This window comes from Bombina bombina, chromosome 4 (genome assembly GCF_027579735.1).
Source record: "Bombina bombina isolate aBomBom1 chromosome 4, aBomBom1.pri, whole genome shotgun sequence".
NCBI lineage: Eukaryota > Metazoa > Chordata > Amphibia > Anura > Bombinatoridae > Bombina > Bombina bombina.
Window position 1 is genome coordinate 866,416,830 of NC_069502.1, and position 21,139 is coordinate 866,437,968.

Below are 21,139 nucleotides of genomic sequence, written 5' to 3' on the forward strand. Positions count from 1 at the left end.
GGGGCTGAAGATGTCCATGATCCGGTAGAAGTCTTCATCCAAGCGGGGCAGAAGAGGTCTTCCATCCGATTGAAGTCTTCATCCAAGCGGGGCAGAAGAGGTCTTCCATCCGATTGAAGTCTTCATCCAGGTGGCATCTTCTATCGACATCCATCTGGAGCGGAGCGGCAGCATCCTGAAGACCTCCGACGCGGAACATCCATCATGGCCGACGACTGAACGACGAATGACGGTTCCTTTAAATGACGTCATCCAAGATGGCGTCCCTCGAATTCCGATTGGCTGATAGAATATTCCTACCTTAATTCCGATTGGCTGATAGAATCTTATCAGCCAATCGGAATTAAGGTAGGAATATTCTGATTGGCTGATGGAATCAGCCAATCAGAATCAAGTTCAATCCGATTGGCTGATCCTATCAGCCAATCAGATTGAGCTCGCATTCTATTGGCTGTTCCGATCAGCCAATAGAATGCGAGCTCAATCTGATTGGCTGATTGGATCAGCCAATCGGATTGAACTTGATTCTGATTGGCTGATTCCATCAGCCAATCAGAATATTCCTACCTTAATTCCGATTGGCTGATAGAATCCTATCAGCCAATCGGAATTCGAGGGACGCCATCTTGGATGACGTCCCTTAAAGGAACCGTCATTCTTCAGTTGGACGTCGCCGGATGAAGATGGGTCCGTGTCGGAGGTCTTCAGGATGGAGCCGGTCCTCATCGGATGAAGATAGAAGATGCCGCTTGGAAGATGATGGTTGCCGGTCCGGATCTACTCTTCTTCCCGGATAGGATGAAGACTTTGGAGCCTCTTCTGGACCTCTTCAGCCACCGGATGATGGATGTCTAGCCCCCGCTTGGGTTGGATGAAGATTTTGGAGCCAGGACGGATCGGTGATACCTGGTGAGGTGAAGACAAGGTAGGATGATCTTCAGGGGCTTAGTGTTAGGTTTATTTAAGGGGGGTTTGGGTTAGATTAGGTGGGTGGTGGGTTGTAATGTTGGGGGGGGGTATTGCATGTTTTTTTTTTTACAGGAAAAAGAGCTGAACTTTTTGGGGCATGCCCCGCAAAGGGCCCTGTTCAGGGCTGGTAAGGTAAAAGAGCGTTTAACTTTAGTAATTTAGAATAGGGTAGGGCATTTTTTATTTTGGGGGTCTTTGTTATTTTATTAGGGGGCTTAGAGTAGGTGTAATTAGTTTAAAATTGTTGTAATATTTTTCTTATGTTTGTAAATATTTTTTTATTTTTTGTAACTTAGTTCTTTTTTATTTTTTGTACTTTAGTTAGTTTATTTAATTGTAGTTATTTGTACATATTGTATTTAATTAATTTTATTGATAGTGTAGTGTTAGGTTTAATTGTAGGTAATTGTAGGTATTTTATTTAATTAATTTAATGATAGTGTAGTGTTAGGTTTAATTGTAACTTAGGTTAGGATTTATTTTACAGGTAATTTTGTAATTATTTTAACTAGGTAACTATTAAATAGTTCTTAACTATTTAATAGCTATTGTACCTGGTTAAAATAATTACAAAGTTGCCTGTAAAATAAATATTAATCCTAAAATAGCTACAATGTAATTATAATTTATATTGTAGCTATATTAGGATTTATTTTACAGGTAAGTATTTAGCTTTAAATAGGAATAATTTATTTAATAAGAGTTAATTAATTTCGTTAGATTAAAATTATATTTAATTTAGGGGGTGTTAGTGTTAGGGTTAGACTTAGCTTTAGGGGTTAATACATTTATTAGAATAGCGGTGAGCTCCGGTCGGCAGATTAGGGGTTAATAATTGAAGTTAGGTGTCGGCGATGTTAGGGAGGGCAGATTAGGGGTTAATACTATTTATTATAGGGTTAGTGAGGCGGATTAGGGGTTAATAACTTTATTATAATAGCGGTGCGGTCCGCTCGGCAGATTAGGGGTTAATAAGTGTAGGCAGGTGGAGGCGACGTTGAGGGCGGCAGATTAGGGGTTAATAAATATAATATAGGGCTTGGCGATGTTAGGGGCAGCAGATTAGGGGTACATAGCTATAATGTAGGTGGCGGCGCTTTGCGGTCGGCAGATTAGGGGTTAATTATTGTAGGTAGCTGGCGGCGACGTTGTGGGGGGCAGGTTAGGGGTTAATAAATATAATACAGGGGTCGGCGGTGTTAGGGGCAGCAGATTAGGGGTACATAGGGATAACTTAGCTGGCGGCGCTTTGCGGTCGGCAGATTAGGGGTTAAAAAAAAAATCGAGTGGCGGCGATGTGGGGGGACCTCGGTTTAGGGGTACATAGGTAGTTTATGGGTGTTAGTGTACTTTAGAGTACAGTAGTTAAGAGCTTTATGAACCGGCATTAGCCCAGAAAGCTCTTAACTACTGACTTTTTCCTGCGGCTGGAGTTTTGTCGTTAGATTTCTAATGCTCACTTCAGACACGACTCTAAATACCGGAGTTAGAAAGATCCCATTGAAAATATAGGATACGCAGTTGACGTAAGGGGATCTGCGGTATGGAAAAGTCGCGGCTGAAAAGTGAGCGTTAGACCCTATTTTGAGTGACTCCAAATACCGGAGTTAGCCTAAAACCAGCGTTAGGAGCCTCTAACGCTGGTTTTCACGGCTAACGCCAAACTCCAAATCTAGGCCCTAGTTAGGCTGAGGAGCAGAAATGCAGCAAAGGAATAATTGGTAGCTACATAAATATGCCTCTTGTCATTGAGTCACCTGATGTGTTCATCTAGCTTTCAACATTGCTTTGCTTCTCCTTCAACAAAGAATACCAAGAGAATGAAGCTAATGTTATAATATAAATAATTTAGAAGGCATATGTTTTTCTTTGCAATGTTCGTCAAGATTTTAATGATATCTTAACTACAGCATATGCTAAATTATTACTAAGCATATGCTTAAATATTACTATTATTAGTTACAATATTTGTAATCATAAAGTAAAACATTGTCACTTTCTTTCATGAAAGGCTTTGTAAACGCTTTTTTTTTTTTTATACTGACCCTTTCATGTTTTCAGATATTCCGCCCTTTCTCCTCCCTTAACAGATACTCTCTATTTGTTACTTCATTGTAGCCAATCGTATCACGCCCCTTTTGGCGTCTAGCAAGTAAATAACGCCCATGGTTTTGGACGCCAAAGGGGGCGTGATATGATTGGCTACAGCTTGATTCATCACTGAAGTAAGAAATAGAGTATCCATTAAGGACGTTAGGACAAAGGAACGGCGGAATATCTTAAAATATGAAAGGGTAATAATTAACACCATGATGACCAGCGATGTACCCCTTTGAATGGGTATTCCTTTTTTATAAGCTATTACAGGATGTTTGCAGTCGGAAGTGAGGTCATAGTAGTGTGGCCCTGCCGCTTACGGCAAGACCCACACTATTATGACCTGAAAAACTGGGTACAGGGTATGCCGCGGTGGTTAAGGAGTTAAAAAAATAAGCGTTTACAAAGCCTTTCATGAATGAAAGTGCCAATGTTTTACTTTATGATGACAAATATTGTAGCTAAAAACGATTGTTTACAATCACTATAATAACATTTTTTTATTGACAGCAGATTACTTTACTTTACCTGTGCTAATAAAATTCAGGCCTATTATGGGCACAGGAGGACTGGATTTGAGAAACACTGCTGTAGCCGAGTTATGAAAGATAAATGTGATCTATTAACAGCTGGCTGATGGAAGAGAAGTGAGTTTTATGTCCTGTCAAAGGATTACTAACTTTTTGTTTTCTTATGCTAATCAGACTCAACATTAAACATAGCAATAATCATCTAAATCTAATGTACCTTTTCATTTGAAAAAACAAAGCTCCCTTTAGCAGAAAAATAAACTTTTATTTTCTCTCAATGACATCACGTTATCCAGCCCTCAAATGTGGGCCGTCTAAGGAATAACATGCTTGCCAATCGTATGGCTAGTATTAGCATGAAATTACAATAATTTGTCTTCATTCAACACATGCGCAATCGTTTTCTATTAGTCTCGCATGCGCATATTGCGGCACAGAAGCCGACATGACCGACAGCAGACTGGAAATAACGCATGTGCACATTAAATTTCAATCTATGCGATCTGTATTCCAGCCATTCTACTGTCAAATAGATTTCAATGAGAGCGGTCCAGTATTGCATCGCTATCTGCAATATCCGCTTTGAATATTTACATAACATATATTACTCTGCACTGTAATTGTTAACGTTCTTAAAAGAGAATAGATGCATTTATGTTTTTACTTTACATAAAAAATATTGCACATAATAAAATTACTGACAGATATACAGAGTAGCCTTCTTCAATGTTTTTGAAGGGGTGCAATGTAAAATATACAAATATATAATATAGTGTGCAAAGTGCGGTATACATACCGTAAATATATTAGCTATTCTATTAATAAGCGTAGAAAACTTCAATTCCATTGCTTTATATATTAAAAGATTTTGAATCTATATTATAATCCATTTCTTTATAAATTGCATTGCTTTATATAAATAGATTGTGAATCTATATAATCCAAAAATTTTAACCACCGTTATTTAAATATAAAATTTTAACTGATAAATTGAAATCAATATATGATTTGACATAATCATATATTTTGCTCGTCCATAATAGGGAGATTCTATTTTATATTCAGTAATTAGACCGCTAAAAATTAAATTCCACAAACAGTAAATATTTATATTCCATTTAGTGTTAGTGCATATTTGTTGTTGCTTGTTAAATCTAGGGCGATTCTCGAAGCGCTCACACGCTAGATACGTTAACTGCGCAGCATACTAGTCTGAAGCTGGATTGATAGAGCGCGTCTTCTTTCCCATAAGACGGTGACGTAGCCGATGACATTGCGGTAAATCGCACATGCGCATTGCGTCCAGTAGTCGCCATCTTCCAACTGGAGTTATCCTCCAGGTTTGGAATACAGTAACGGATAAGAAATCAGTGGGTTTGGAAAAAGGTAATAATTTGCAAACTGATATATTAAAAACGCACAAGATTTCAAACAGGATGTACATTGAAAAACGATTGATAAGGTATACTATTGTTACAACACAAGTGTATATTTGACTACAGTGGCCCTTTTAAAGGAACATTTTGTAAGCAAGTGGTATTGAGGTTATTCACCCTTTCCCCATAGTCATGGGTGTCAACAAGTTGCATTTTAACCTTTTCTTCATTTTACACTATAACAGCACTTTTTAATTATGCAAGTTTAAGTTTTTTTTTTTTTTTTCCTGTACCCCTTTTGTTTTTTGTTTTTTAATCAAACTCTATGCTTAACTGTCTTTTTGTTTGCTATTTATTTCTTTTTCTCTCACTTTTTATGGTATAACTGTCTCTTTCCTTATCTCTCTCATTTTATTCAGATTTATTTCATATTTTGTATTACAGAACATAAAATGGCATTGTGCATTGTGAAAGATTGCCCCAACTCAAGCAAGAAAACCAAACTAAATACAGCAACATCACTACATGTGTTTCCAAGAAATGCAGAAACTATTCGTCAGTGGTTGCTTGCAACAGGCCAATTTGATGATTGCTTAGATGATATGGTTAGCAGAGTGATTGAAACGAACAAGACGGGACGTTATAGGATGTGTTCACTTCATTTCGCACCAGGCAATTATTATTCAAACGGACTGAAAATGTGTCTCTACAGACATGCATTTCCAACTGTCTTTGGAATAAATTTATCCAGAAAAATTCAAGGTTTGAGACAACTGACTTCATCTGTGCAAAGCTCTACACATAATGCAAAGAAAATTGTACTTTCATTGAATGAAGGTAACGTTGTTGAAAATGTTATCGATCATGTCGAAAATACTGCTGCCCTAACTTCTGTGGGTAAATCACATGTTGTTAATTGCCATTCTTGTGGACATCAGATCAACAAAGTGTTCATGGATGCTTCAACTAATACAGAATCCAACATGGAACAAAAGCAAGCAAAGCTTGATGGATTGCATGGAACCGTAGCATCTGGTGCCCAAACCAATGTATTATTTGGTAAGAAACATACTTTTAACTCTGTCAAATATGTCACCCATTTATCTTTCCTCTCCCATAGATCAGTCTGACCACTGCAATATACATGTAACTTGAAATAGACCCTATAAATGAAACCGCAACATCAAGCCAATTTATTGAGAACTCTATTCTGAGAGACCCAGATTATACTCCTGAAACAAGCCTCCTTAAAGGGACATTAAACCCAAACTTGTTCTCTACTGATTCAGATAGTAGAAGTAAATTGGAATGTTATTTAAAATTATATTCTCTATCTAATTTGCTTCATTCTTTAGATATCCTTTGTTGAAGAAAAAGCAATGCCCATGGATAAGCCAATAACACGAGGCATCTATGTGCAGCCACCAATCAGCAGCTACTGAGCCTATCTAGATATGATTTACAGCAAAGGATATTAAGAGAATGAAGCAAATTAGATAATAGAATTAAATTAGAAAGTTGTTTAAAATTGCATGCTCTGTCTAAATCATAAAAGAAAAAATTGGCGTTTCATGTCCCTTTTAAGGTCGATGAAACCAGATATCTTCAAGAATCAAGACGTAGCTAAAGGGATATGAAACCCAATTTTTTTCTTTCATGATTCAGATAGAGCATGCATTTTACATTTAGCCACCAATCAGCAAGCACTTCCCATGTGCTGAACCAAAAATGGTCCGGCTCCTAAGCTTACATTCCTGCTTTTCAAATAAAGATACCAAGAGGACAAAAAGAAAAATTGATTATGGGAGTAAATTAGAAAGTTGCTTAAAATTGCATGCTCTATCTGAATCGTGGAAGAGAAAAATGTGTGTTTCACATCCCTTTAACCCCTTAAGGACCGGGCATTTCAGACAAAAACTTCCCCAAAAGACCAGAGCACTTTTAACATTTTTGCCATCACTACATTTAAATAGAGCCTTTTTTATATTTACCTAAATAATATATATAATTTTTATTTTTACTTAGGGTTTCTCACTGAAATTATTTACAAACGGCTTGTGCAATCATGGCACAAATGGTTGTAAAAGCTTTTCTAGGATCCCCTTTGTTCAGAAATAGCAGATATATATGGCTTTGGCATTGCTTTTTAGTAATTAAAAGGCTGCTAAATGCAGCTACGCACCAGCAGTGAAGGGGTTAATTAGGTATCTTGTAGGATTAATTGTAGCTTTAGTGTATAGATTACCCTCACACCTGACACATCCCACCTCCTGATCTCTCGCTAATCCCTCACAAACAGCTCTCTTCCCTCCCCCACCCCACAATTGTCACCCCCATCTTAAGTACCGGCATACTAAAATAAAAGTTTTTTTGTTTGTTTTTTTAATATATGTTGTGCAGTATAGGATCCCCCCTTAACCCCCAACCTCTCTGATTCTCCCTTCCCCCTAAACAGCTTTCTAAACCTCCCGCCTCTACCTATTAGCCGCCATCTTAGGTACTGGCAGCAGTCTGCCAGTACCCAGTTTGCTTTATTTTATTTTGCAAAAAACATTTTTTTTTGTAGTGTAGCTGCCCTCCCGATTACCTTACTCCCCTCACTCCTTCCCACTCACTGCAGTTCCACGCTTTTCTGTAGCGTAGGGCCTCCAGTGATGGGCCGCCCACCTGCCTCCCTCCTTACCCTCCCACCCACCAACGATCGGCACCAACACTGTACGATGCAGAGAGGGAACTCTGCAACTCTATTTCTGCATTGCCCCACTCGAGGGGCATGCAGAAATAGTACAATCTCGCTACTTTTAGCGCGATCGCAGCAGAGAGAAGCCCAGGACGTTAAGGAGTTAAAGAAAAAAAAACTAGTGCGGGGAGGCCACTATTATTTTCATTTAATTTAATTTTATTTCCTTTATATGTAAGGAGGAGCAGACCATTAAACAATCATATTAATAGAAAAATAGAAGAAATCAAGGAACATTTAACCCTTGATTTTAAAAATAAACAGGGAATTCAGCACACTTAAATTCAGGTAAAACCAATACTCGGTTTTTATAAATCAAAATATGATGCACATGGGAGTAGAACACACATACCTAAAAAATACACACATTAAAATATTGCAACAATAGAACTCATTCAGGTAGCTGAAAAGTCTCTGTAAAGTTCACAGTTTTAACCACATGTGGTAGGCATACCCTTATTCCAACAATCCTCCAATTTCTGATTAGGTTAGTTCATGCATGAAAGCCGGCAAGCTTGTTATATACACTGCAATGTTAGCAATATTAGAGATTTGGAAAAAGCAGCCAATATTCCACAATACATGCAGTTGCAATGGATAGATACAAAGTAGCAGTATGTTAGCGTGTATGCAGGCAAAGCAGAATCAATCAAGCCAAAGTTTCATACAGTATCTCCTCCAAGAAAGACATATAGATCAACAGGATTACAGAATGTGGGGCTTACGTGGTTACTCTTTTCTGATATACAGAAATCTTTCTCCCACGTACCTCCAGGTCAGCATGGCTTCGACTGTGGCTTTCGTCGCACTTTAGGTCACTTACCTTCACAGGGCTCAGCCCTGATGAAGCCCAAACACTCACGAAAAGCATTATGGGTGAAACACGCATCGGCAAATGTAACCTGCTATTATTATTATTATACTTTTATTTATGAAGCGCCAACATATTCTGCAGCGCTGTCCATGGGTACAATTCATTTAAATAAAACAATGATATAAAACTTGTAAGATACAGGACAAAATTTAAAAACACATACAGGAGGAATTGAGGGCCCTATTCCTGTGGGAACTTACAATCTAGAAGGGTAGGAGGTTGAGAAACAGGAGGTGAGGACTGCAAGATTGAGAATGTTAATGCAGAGTTAGATAAGGGAAATGTAAGGTAAGTGAAATTAATGTATTATTGAGTTTGGTGGTAGGCTTCTCTGAACAAAAAAGTCTTCAGGGAGCATTTAAAGGAAGAAAGATTAGGGCAAAGCCTGACGGCACGAGGGAGAGTGTTCCAGAGGGTAGGTACTGCACAACAGAAGTCCTGCAGTCTAGCATGGGAAGAGGTGATAGTCGAAGATGCAAGGAGTAGGTCATTGTTGGATCTTAGTGGGCGGGCTGGAGTATACTTGTTTATTAGAGGGGATAGGTAGTGGGGAGCAGCGTTGGTGAGAGCTTTGTATGTAAGGGTGAGAATTTTTGAATTTAAGTCTGCTGTGAATGAGGAGCCAATGAAGGGACTCTAGAGAGGTGCAGCAGATTCAGAGCGACGGGAAAGGTGGATTAGCCTGGCAGAGGCATTTAGGATGGATTGAAGGGGGGAGAGGTGGGAAAGAGGAAAGCCAGTAAGTAGGTTATTGCAGTAGTCAAGTTGGGAAATAACAAGGGAGTGGATTATTTGCTTTGTGGTGTTAGCGCTCAGAAAAGGGCGAATCTTGGAAATATTGCGTAGGTGGTTGCGGCAGGATGTAGAAAGCAATTAGATGTGGGGGACGAAGGATAGATTTGAGTCAAGTGTAACTCTGAGGCAGCAGACTTTGGGCGATGGGGAAATAGTGATGCCGTCGACAGGGATAGAGAAGTCAGAAGTTGGCGTAGAGCTTGAGGGGGGGATTAGAATTAGCTCAGTCTTGGACATGGTAATCTTTAGGTGGTGAGAGGCCATCCATGAAGAAATATCCGATAAGCAGTCGCTGACATGAGGAAGGACAGAGGGAGAGAGAGCAGGGGTGGAGAGGTAGATCTGGTTGTCATCAGCATAGAGGTGATATTTGAAACCATAACTGTTGATAAGTTTACCCAGTGAATATATATAAATGGAGAAGAGTAGAGGACCCAGAACAGATCCTTGAGGTACTCCATCAGACAGAGGTATTGGAGAGGAGGAGTCGCCGGCACATTACACAGAAAAAGACCTGTGGGAACGATAGCAGTGAATCCAAGAAAGAGCAGTGTAACAGAGGCCAAAAGAGCTTAGGGTCTGTAGGAGTAGGGGGTGGTCAACTGTGTTGAAGGCATTTGAGAGGTCAAGTAAGATGAGTATAGAGTAGTGGCCAATATTTTTAGCAGAGAGACCTCCTCTTCTGGTAGCCAAGTGTGCAGGTCCGCTACAAAGAAAAATTTCCTTTGAACGGGTGAGCAGTGAACACTGTGGCTAAGACGCTTGCTTAAAGGCACCCCAGAGTCAAGCTGTAGCGAAGATCAAGCTGTCTAAACCAAAAGGTGCAAAGTACTCACCACTGACAAAAGGATTGAAAGAACAGGTACAACGGCAGGAGCCGTGATGCATCAGCTGTGAAGGTAACTGACCGAAGTGCTGTGAAAGCCACGGTCAAAGCCATGCTGACCTGGAGGTACGTGGGAGGAAGTTTTCTTTATATCAAATAAGAACCACGTAAGCCCCACATTCTGTATTCTTGTTGATCTATATGTCTGTCTTGGAGGAGATATTGTATAAAACTTTGGCTTGATTGATTCTGCTTTGCCTGTATACACACTAACATACTACTACTTTGTATCTATCAGTTGCAACTGCATGTATTGTGGAACATTGGCTGCGTTTTCCAGATCTCTAATATTGTTAACACTGTAGTGCAGAGCTTTCCAAACTTTTCATGTTGGTGACACACTTTTTAGACCTACATAATTTCGTGACACAGTAATTCAGTTGTATTAGCAAACAGGAGGTTAAACTAACTCGTTTTAAGAGATACAGACACATACATATATAATAACGAAATTTATTTACAAGTAACAGTATGCAAGTATGTGTGTTCTAATCCAGTGTGCATCATATTTTGATGAATAAAAACATTTATTTACAGTATATTGGTTTTACCTGAATTTAAGTGTGCTGAATTCCCTGTCTATTTTTAAAATCAAGGGTTAAAAGTTCATTGATTTCTTCTTTCTATTTTTCTATTAATATAAAGAAAAAAATATATATATAAATTGTTTTTTATATCTATCTAGATGAGCTTATTAAAGGGATATGCAATCCAAAAAAATTTTCTTTCATGGTTCAGATAGAGAATGCGATTTTAAACAACTTTCTATTTTACTTCTATTATCAATTTTTCTTCATTCTCTATTTCTTTTTTGTTGAAAAGCAGGGACATTAGCGTAGGAGCCTACCCATATCTGGAACACTATTTGGCAGCACTATTTCCTGCCGTGTAGTTCTCCAGATTCCCACCTGGATATCATGGGAACATAGCAAATTTGATAAATTATGTAAACTGGAAACATTTTTAAAATTGTATGCTCTGTCTGTCTGAATCAGAAAATATATATTTTTTTGTGTGTGTGTTTCATATCCCTTTAAATGTTTGCCCTGTAATTATCCAAAGTTCTGTATTGTAGACCCACCCGCCTCCCTCCTTCTGTACCACTGCTCCCACTGGCACTAACGGAGGATTATTACGGAGAATAACACTCTCTGTAACATTTGGCGATTTGGATACATATTGCAAGGAAGCACACTCAACACACAATTACTATATTAAGGCAGATGCTTGTTACTCCCAGATGCAATCTCCACTATCTTAGCTGACCGTGGAGACCGTAGCATGTGCCAGATTGTTGGACGTAGATACGCTGGGCAAAGTACTGTGTGATGTAGTACATACTTCCAATTTGCATAAGGGGTTAAATTATTTTACCACTGGTGACTTTCTATTGTGATGGCACCTAGCCGGTTTTCCTATAACTGGTATTCTCCTTGTCTATATGTCCGTCCTTTTCATGTTAACCCCTTTACTACCAGGAATTTTAGAGAAGAACTTACTCAAAATACCATAGAGTTTTTAGCATTTTTGCCATCACTCTGATTAAACAGAAATAGAGCCTTGCTTTTTTTATTTAACTTTTTCACAAATTTAGTTTTTTTTTACTGAAATTATTATTTACAAACCGCTTGTGCAATCATGACACAAATGATTGTAAAAGCTTCTCTGGGATCCTCTTTGTTAATAAATAGCAGTCCAACATGGCTTTGCAATTGCTTTTTGGTAAGTAATATGCCGCTAATTGCAGCTGTGCACCATACTTCTATTATTCCCGACAGTGAAAGGGTTAATCGGGTAGGTTGTATGGTTAATTTTAGCTTTAGTGTAGTGATAACCCTCCAACCTGGCATCTCGCTCCACCCCACCCACACTCATTCCAACCATCTTAGGTACCGTAAGAAAGTCTGCAAATATGCATATTAGTTGTTTTTGTTTTGTTTTTTCATTAGTATTATTTTTATATTTATTTTTGTTTCTGCAGTGTAGTGATCCTCATCAACCTCCCCCCCCACTTCCCAAATAGCTCTCTAACCCTCCCTCTCCCACTAATTGCGGCATATTTGGTACTGGCAGCTGTCTGCCTGTACTTAATATATAAATATTTATGACTATTTAATTGATTTTCTGTAATGTAGCTCCACATCCCTCCCTCCCTTTTATTTTCTGTATGTAAGGTCCCTCCCCACTCTGCTGCTGGGCAGCCCACCTACCTCCACTTTCCCTCCCACACCTCCTGCCAGCACCAGCAGATGATTGTTACAGACGGTGAAACAAACATTGTCACGGTCTGTAACGATTTGCCTTTATATGGAACCGGACCGCCGATCATGCTCAGTTTCCATATGCAGACAGATGCCTGCAGCTCAGAAAGACCAGCTCTCGGCTGTCACTTTACAGCCAAGACTGCTGGAGCTTCCTGCAGCTGCGACGTGTGTGTGTGTTTATACACAAAACTGGCACTCGCTGGTCTTTCCCAAAAAAAATCTTTTACTGTGAAAGTACAGTAGTGACGTTTCAGGGACAAAGTATCCCCTTCGTCAGATACTTTGTCCCCAAGATGTCACTACTTTGTATTCAGATATATATATACAAGTGGCCCTCGTTTTACAACGGTTCAATTTACACCGTTTCAGAATAGCAACCTTTTTTTCCAGTCATGTGACTGCTATTGAAAAGCATTGAGAAGCAGTGCATTTATTATAATAGCCAGTAGGAGAAGCTATCCGCTTGTGTTGCAGCAAAGCCAAGCAAGCTGAAATTAATTAGTTTAACCAGACCTGAGCTATTGAGCAGATATCAAAGGAACAAGATCTTCCTGTCTATAACTCAGTCCAGATTGGAATGCCTAGAAAGAACTGTTTGCAGAAAAATGCAAGTGAAGTCTGTGTTGTGTGATTATTTTATTAGGTTTATAATTCTGTTTAGAAAATGGTTTTGTTCATTTAACTTAGTTTAATTATATATTCTGTGCTGTGTGATTATTTTATTAGGTTTATAATGCTGTCTAGCATTTAAAGTCTTCATTTCAAAGCTTTAAAAATCATGTATTAGGTGTTACTTATGACAATTTTGAGAGGGGCCTGGAACCTAACTCCCTCACTTCCCATTGACTTACATTATAAACAGGGTTTCAATTTACAACGGTTTTGATTTACAAAACCATTCCTTCTGGACCCTAACCCCGGCGTAAACTGAGGGCTACCTGTGTGTGTATGTGTGTGTATATATATATATATATATATATATATATATATATATATATATATATATATATATATATATATATATATATAAAGCACTCATCCGGATTTGATAAAACACATACTATTTAATGTATAAACGTTTTCGGGGTTGCCCCCGTCCTCGGATACAACCCCGAAAACGTTTATACATTAAATAGTATGTGTTTTATCAAATCCGGATGAGTGCTTTTATATGTCCTTTTGGGTCAAACTACAAACGTCTGTTAAATAAGTTTGTTACATCTTGTACTGTGTGCTATCAAGTAATATTTTGGACTACATATTTTAATACTTATCAGTTGAGATCCCCTCTACAGAGGGGGCATGGACACAAATTGCCACTCCCACTTTATTAACCATTACCTGAACACCCTCCTTCATTCTTAGTTTTGTCCATTATAGGATGATCAGAGCTAGCTTGCTCTCTGGAGGTCTTACTGGGTATGTTATGGTGGAGGCTGTCAGGCTTCTGTTCCCACCAGGCTGCTTCCACGTTCCCTGCTGATTAAAGGGACACTGAACCCAGAATTTTTTCTTTCGTGATTCAGATAGAGCATGCAATTTTAAGCAACTTTCTAATTTACTCCTATTATCAAATTTTCTTCATTCTTTTTGTATCTTTATTTGAATTGCAAGAATGTAAGTTTAGATGCCGGTCCATTTTTGGTGAACACACTGTGTTGTTCTTGCTGATTGGTGGATAAATTCACCCACCAATAAACAAGTGCTTTCCATGGTCCTGAACCAAAAAAATAGCTTAGATGCCTTCTTTTTCAAATAAAGAAAGCAAGAGAACGTAGAAAAATTGATCATAGGAGTAAATTAGAAAGTCGCTTAAATTTGCATGCTCTATCTGAATCATGAAAGAAACATTTTGGGTTCAGTGTCCCTTTAAGGCTTTCCTTGATAGTAGGAGGAATGCTTTTACTGCCCCATCTGCTCCTATGGAGTTTTACTGAAGTGGGTTATGCACCATGTGTTCTGGTGTGCACCATCATCTTGGATCCAAAGGGACCTCGTGACCCGGCACCAGATGATGATGTCACAGCGCGCGCTTGTAACCGGCTGCTGTGCAGCCTTCTAAGAACGTTCCTGCTTTTGGAGCTGTGTTTATTTGCTACAACTAAGAATCCTCTGTTCTGACAGTTTTGGATTTCTGGAGGTGGCTTATTCCTGTTTTTTAACAAATGATTGCTTTTTTGCTGATGGATTATACTCCCTTGCAGGATTAATTGTTAAAGCCTAGTAATGTGCAGAGCCAGCTGCCCACGGAGTGTTGTTGGTGATTTATTTTAAGGTTGCTTCTGTTTCTTTCTGTTGCTTCTTTTTGATTCTCAAGCTTTTAACCTCTGCCTTTGTATTTCTCCTTTTTCTGCAGCCCTGAGTCTAAATTGGATTTTGTACCTAAGAATTGTATGCTCTGCAATAATCGTTCTTTTAAAGATAAAAACGTGTTTTCAAAAGCATTGGTCAAGTTTATGCAGGAAAAAAATACTGCTGCCTGTTCCTCCGATTGGTATAATTCTACTGCTGTTGCCACAGTGGATTTTTCCTCTGTCTGATTTGTCTAAAATATTTAAAGAGTTCAATAAAATTGTTAAGCAACTCGTGCCTGAAAAAATATTTAAATCCTATCCATTTTCTAGATCTGCCGTGGGATTTTGGTCTTCTCCCTTAAAGGGATAATAAACCCATTTTTTTTCTTTCATGATTCAGATAAAGCATGTAATTTTAAGCAACTTTCTAATTTACTCCTATTATTGTTCTCTTGCTATCTTTATTTGAAAAGCAAGAATGTAAGCTTTGAAGACGGACCATTTTTGGATCAGCACCTGGGTTGTGTTTTCTGATTGGTGGGTAAATGTAGCCACCAATCAGCAAGCTCTATCCAGGGTGCTGAGCCAAAAATAGTCTGGCTCCTTAGCTTAGTTTCCTGCTTTTTTTTTAAATAAAGATAGCAAGAGAATAAAGAAAAAATTATGATAGGAGTACATTAGAAAGTTGCTTATAATTACATGCTTTATCTGAATCATGAAAGAAAAAAAATGGGTTTAGTATCCCTTTAAAGCTAGATGCACCTATTACCTTTCTAAAGAAATGTTATTTTCTACTGAGTATTATGGGGATTACATGATGCTATGGACAAGATAATGGAATATAACCATAAGAAAACATTTTCTTTTCGTTAATTATTTTCTACTCTTTTCGTTAATTACTTTCGTTAATTACTTTCTAGTCTTGTGGTTGAGATTATGAGATGCTAACTTCTCCTCCAAGTTTAACTTGATGAATTTACCCTTTTGGCACAACTCTTCTTCTTGGTAAAAGCTTATAAGATTGAATTGCTTAGAGGACTGAAGACAAAAGTCATTTTTTACTTAAGATTCTCATATAACACAGATCGGCTTCTGGGTACTTTAGACGTCGTTAGTCTATTCCCACTTCTTCCCCTTCTAGACAACAACATTAATATTAATCTTCAGATGATTCATGTGGGGGCCTGGCTCACGCATTTTAGAGATGCTTTGGTTTGTATGATTTCTGATTCTTCTGCTGTGGATATTACCATTGATTACATTTTAGAATTTGGCAAAAAACCTCCAACCTGTTATTGTGTTCAATCTCAGGTTCCAAGGGATGCCATGAATCAAGAGATTGTGCTCTAGTATCTGTCACTTATGCTCGAAAGCTCAGGTTATTCAGGAAGTCTATAAAACTATATCAAGTGGATTTTATTGCAGGTTGCTTCTGATAAAGAAAAAGGATAAGTCTTGGAGACCAGTCTTGGATCTGCGCTCTCTAGATCAATACCTGAAATCTTGCAAATTCACAATGGAGTCCCTTTTTTAACCGTGATTCCTCTCATATACAAAGGATCCTTTCTAGTGTCAGTACACCTGGCAGAGGCCTATTTTCACATTCCAATAGCCCCAACTCACAGGAAGTATGGCAAACGTTTCCAGTTTGTGGCTTTTCCTTTCAGAACCTCTACAGCATCAAGGACTTTCACAAAGTTGTTAGAAACTTTGTCAGAAATACAGAAACATGGCATATTCCTTCTTCATTACCTAGACAATATCTTATTAGTGGCATCTCCAGAGCAGCAAGCAGTACAGCATACCCACTCAGTCCTTTGATCTTAAGCAAATGTGGCTGGTTGGTACACCAAAAAAAGAGTTTGCTTGTTTCTTCTCAATGCACAAGATTTCTGGGTGCAGAAAGAAGTTTGGTTTTGCTCTCTCAAGACAAGATTCAAGTTCTTCAAATGTTTCTGCTTTAGATTCAAAAGCACAGATTGACAGTAAGACAATGGATGAAGTTAATCAGCAAACTCAATTCCTTCATACTCATAGTTAAATTGGGCTTCTTGGAGGACCAGACCTTTTCAGTTCCATTTTCTGACACAGTAATTGGCAGAAACAATTTCCTCTAACATACAAAATTCAATTTCTAAGTCTCTAGAATGTCATTAAGATAGTGAATGAAAAGCAGGATTTGTTCTCAAGGAATACTCTTAAAGGGACACTGAACCCAAAAAAATGATTTCGTGATTCAGATAGAGCATGCCATTTCAAGCAACTTTCTAATTTACTCCTATTAGCAATGTTTCTTCGTTCTCTTGCTATCTTTATATAAAAAAGAAGGCATCTAAGCTTTTTTCTTGGTTTAGAACTCAGTGGACAGCAGTTTTTGATTGGTGGATGAATTTATCCACAAATCAGCAAGGACAACCTAGGTTGTTCACCAAAAATAGGCCGGCATCTAAACCTTCATTCTTGCATTTCAAATAAAGAGAATAAAGAACATTTGATTATAGGAGTAAATTAGAAAGTTGCTTAAAATTTCATGCTCTATTTGAATCACAAAAGAAAAAAATTGGGTTCATTGTCCCTTTAAGCTAGCGCAATTGTGTTGCAGTCACCACGGATTCCAGCAGTTCAGGAATGGGTGAAGCATGTAAATGAACTCATGTTCAGGGCATTAGGAGCCAAGAAGATACCAAGCTTCCTGTTAATATTCTGGAATTAAAAGCAGTGTATAAGACTTTATGTGCTTTTCAGCCTATCCTCCAGGAATAGGCAGTAAGGATGTCTGTTATGTAATAATACAATTGTAATACTAATTTAAAAAAAATGTATATTTATGTTTACAATAATAAACACAAGAAAAAATAAATACATGTTCATTATATACATTACTTAAAAGAATATGCATCATAGATGAGAATTCATACTATTTTAAAGGTATACTAAACCCAATTTTTTTCTTTCATGATTCAGAAAGAGCATGCCATTTTAAGCAACTTTCTAATTACAACTTTCCTGCTGTAATTACAGGGCGTCTAGAGAAAAACCCAGGCACCGGGCTATTAACTGTGAAGGAAGAGGATGAGACAGATGGCATGAATAGTCATCAGACTGAAATACATTGGTCCCTCCCTGCCGGTGAGTAGTAATACGTGAGAGTCTGCCGGGGCTGTGCACACAGTTACTTACTGCTCTCCCTTGTAGTTTACTGTCCGCTTTATAAGCACAGATAATACAATGAGTTTAACCCTTGTTTAGTTCATGTTGTAGTTTTATACGGGAATATAGCAGATCACAGATGAGAGAAAAGGAGGGGACTGTGTGTGTTTGGTGCTATTGTCTGTCTGGGAAATATACAAACAGTTTTATGGTAAGATTATAAAAACTAGATCATGGGATAAAAAACTAATTATCCTTTTGTTTGTACAGATGAAGATAAAACTGATATAGTGAAGGTTAAGATAACAGAAGATTTGTGTGTGGCACATCAACTGGAAGCAACAGATGAGGAAAGCAGTGACAGCATTAGCCCTGGTAAGTTGCATGTGTGTTGTGTCTAAGGCACACAGGTTACAGGTGTTTGTGCACGTGTTGTGTCTGGGGGGGGTGGGTTGCAGGTGAGTGTACACATATGTCTGAGGCACAAAACGTACAGGTGAGTGCATGTATGTTGTGTCTAAGGCACACTGGTTACAGGTGAGTGCACATGTATGTTGTGTGTGTGAGAGGTGCTGGTTACAAGTGAGCGTGCACATGTGTTTGGTCTGAGGCACATAGGTTACAGGTAAGTATGCATGCATGTTGTGTCTGATGTAAATAGATTACAGGCCAGTGTGCACATGTGTCTGAGGGATGTGGTTTACAGTTAAGTGTGCACACGCGTTTTGTCTAATGCACACAGGTTACAAATGAGTGGGCACGTATGTCATGCCTGGGACACTCAGGTTACAGGAGAGTGTGCAAACGTGTCGGAATGCATGTTACAAGTGAGTTTGCAAGGATTGCTCTATCTGAGGCACATAGATTACAAGTGAATGGGCATGCATGTTATAGGTGAGTGTTACAGGCCAGTGTACTCATATGGTGTGTCTGAGGGATGTGGGTTAAAGGCAAGTGTGCAAACATGTGTCTAAGGCACACGGGTTACAAGTGAGTTTGCATGCATGCTGTGTCAGAGGCACATAGGTTACATGTGAGTGTGCATGAACGTTTAAGCTTAAATTATATTAGAGATATGAGCCAACATACCATAGCGAGTGTATTTGGTTCTATTGTCTGAGAAATACACAAACTGTTTTATGGTAAAGTTATAAAAACTCAATCTGTTTTATTTGTACAGATGAAGATAACACTGATACAGACAAAGGGGAGATAACAGAAGATCTGTATACCTGTAATCAGGTGAAGACTGAGGAGGATGAAGTTCCTATAAATACGGCTACAGGTGATTAGTGCATATTAAGCAAACAGAAGATTCTGTGATGGTGACATTTTGTCTAATGTAAATAAGTTATATTTGCTCAGATGTTTACACAGCAGACACAGCTTAGTGTGTAGCTCAGTTTTAAGTGATTTTTGCCTTTTAAATAGAAAACACACAGATAAAGTGATTATATAGAGACTTGTTCAGCTGTAGTATGCAGTTTATAAGGCAGAGGCGTATTTATATTTCTTTCATATAGTTGGTGAGAGTCCACAACCCGTATGGGATATGCATTGCTACAAGGAAGAGGCAAAGTTTCCCAAACTCCAAAAAAACTATAAAACTCCTCACACATAACTTAGTTTTTACTTTGCCTCCGTTGGAGGTGTTTGAAGCATGATGATGTGCTTGATTTCTTCAGTTAAAGGCGCATCAAAGTATATTGACGCCCAGTTCCCCTCAGATTACTGTGGTTGTCTGAGGGATGTGATTGGATTACTACCTTATGATACTATGTTTTTGCCTCATGGGAAATCCTTCATAGGCTCTCTGTAAATTTGGTCACAGGGACTACTCTTCTTCCTCCTTTTACAGATCAAGGTTATACTCCTATTCCATTACCTCTGCTGATACGTTTCAGTACTGGTTTGGCTGTCTGCTACTAAGTGGATGAGTGTCTATGGGTAAGTATATATTTTTTTGTAAGTAAACACTCACAGCTATGTTAATGTTTAAAAGTTTAACTATATATGTACACGTGTATACAGTATATGACCCTGGGACAGATACTTACTATTCCCCTTGCTTGTTTTTTTGCACAATTTTTTTTTCACATGTGCACATCAAATCCGACGCATGATATGCTCGTTGGGTTTGCATGCCATATTAGATGCAGGAAGCGAGCCTTCAACACCAACATTTTACATGCTTGACAGGTTATCACTTAAAATAAATCTGAAACGTCTGTCACATTTGACGCCACTCTTTTGAATACTGACAGAACTTCATAGAACGCGCACGTTGGACTAACTAGTGTGCATCAACGGATACGCCCACTCTGAACACTAGTGCGCTAATTTTTTCAAATAAATATTGTATGACAATTGCACACTCTGACAGCTACTGCTTCCCTAGGCTGTATTTGCTTAGCACTTTAAGCAACGCTACATAAAGGGGGCATATTTCTTCTATAAGGTAAGACGAGTCCACGGATTCATCCTTTACTTGTGGGATATTATCCTTCCCTACAGGAAGTGACAAAGAGCACCACAGAAGAGCTGTCTATATAGCTCCTCCCTTAGCTCCACCCCCAGTCATTCTCTTTGCCTTCTTTAAGTACTAGGAAGAGTAAAGTGAAAGAGGTGATAAAATATTAGTTTTTAATTTCTTCAAGCAAGAGTTTTTTGTTTTAAATGGTACCGGTGTGTACTATTTACTCTCAGGCAGCAGATTGATGAAGACTTCTGCCTGGAGGATGATGATCTTAGCATTTGTAACTAAGGTCCATTGCTGTTCCCACAGAGGATGAGGAGTACAGGAAACTTCAGTGTGAGGAACGGTTTCATGCTATGCAGCAGTGAGGTATGTTCAGTCATATTTTTCTGGAGAGACTGTGTATTTCAGAAACGCTGACATTATACCCAGGAGGGTAAGGGTAAGCATTAATCCTAGAGCTAAAAGAAGGGCATTACTTAGCTTGCAAATGGGGCCAATTACTAATATGGTTGACACTGAATGACAAATGTTTGTGAGCAAACGTTTTTTTGTTGATTTGGGAGTGCTTTAACATTTTTGTGGGCAATAAACGTTTTTGGGCAATTTTATTAGGGCACACATGGCTTAATTTTCAGGTCTTAGAACTCACATGGCTAGTTATAACCGCTCTGGTGCGGTTCTTTAA

The 21,139-nt window shown here is 38.5% G+C and overlaps 1 protein-coding gene across 1 annotated transcript in view; it reads left to right on the forward strand.

The window, feature by feature from the left end:
- The window catches only part of LOC128658019 (uncharacterized), a 403,728-nt gene that overhangs the window by 324,955 nt on the left and 57,634 nt on the right, over positions 1-21,139 (forward strand). The window contains exons 8-11 of the mRNA XM_053712462.1: positions 5,417-6,031; positions 17,847-17,954; positions 18,246-18,350; positions 19,156-19,260. Of these exons, the coding sequence (XP_053568437.1) occupies positions 5,417-6,031; positions 17,847-17,954; positions 18,246-18,350; positions 19,156-19,260 (933 nt within the window). The remainder of the gene's footprint in view (positions 1-5,416; positions 6,032-17,846; positions 17,955-18,245; positions 18,351-19,155; positions 19,261-21,139) is intronic.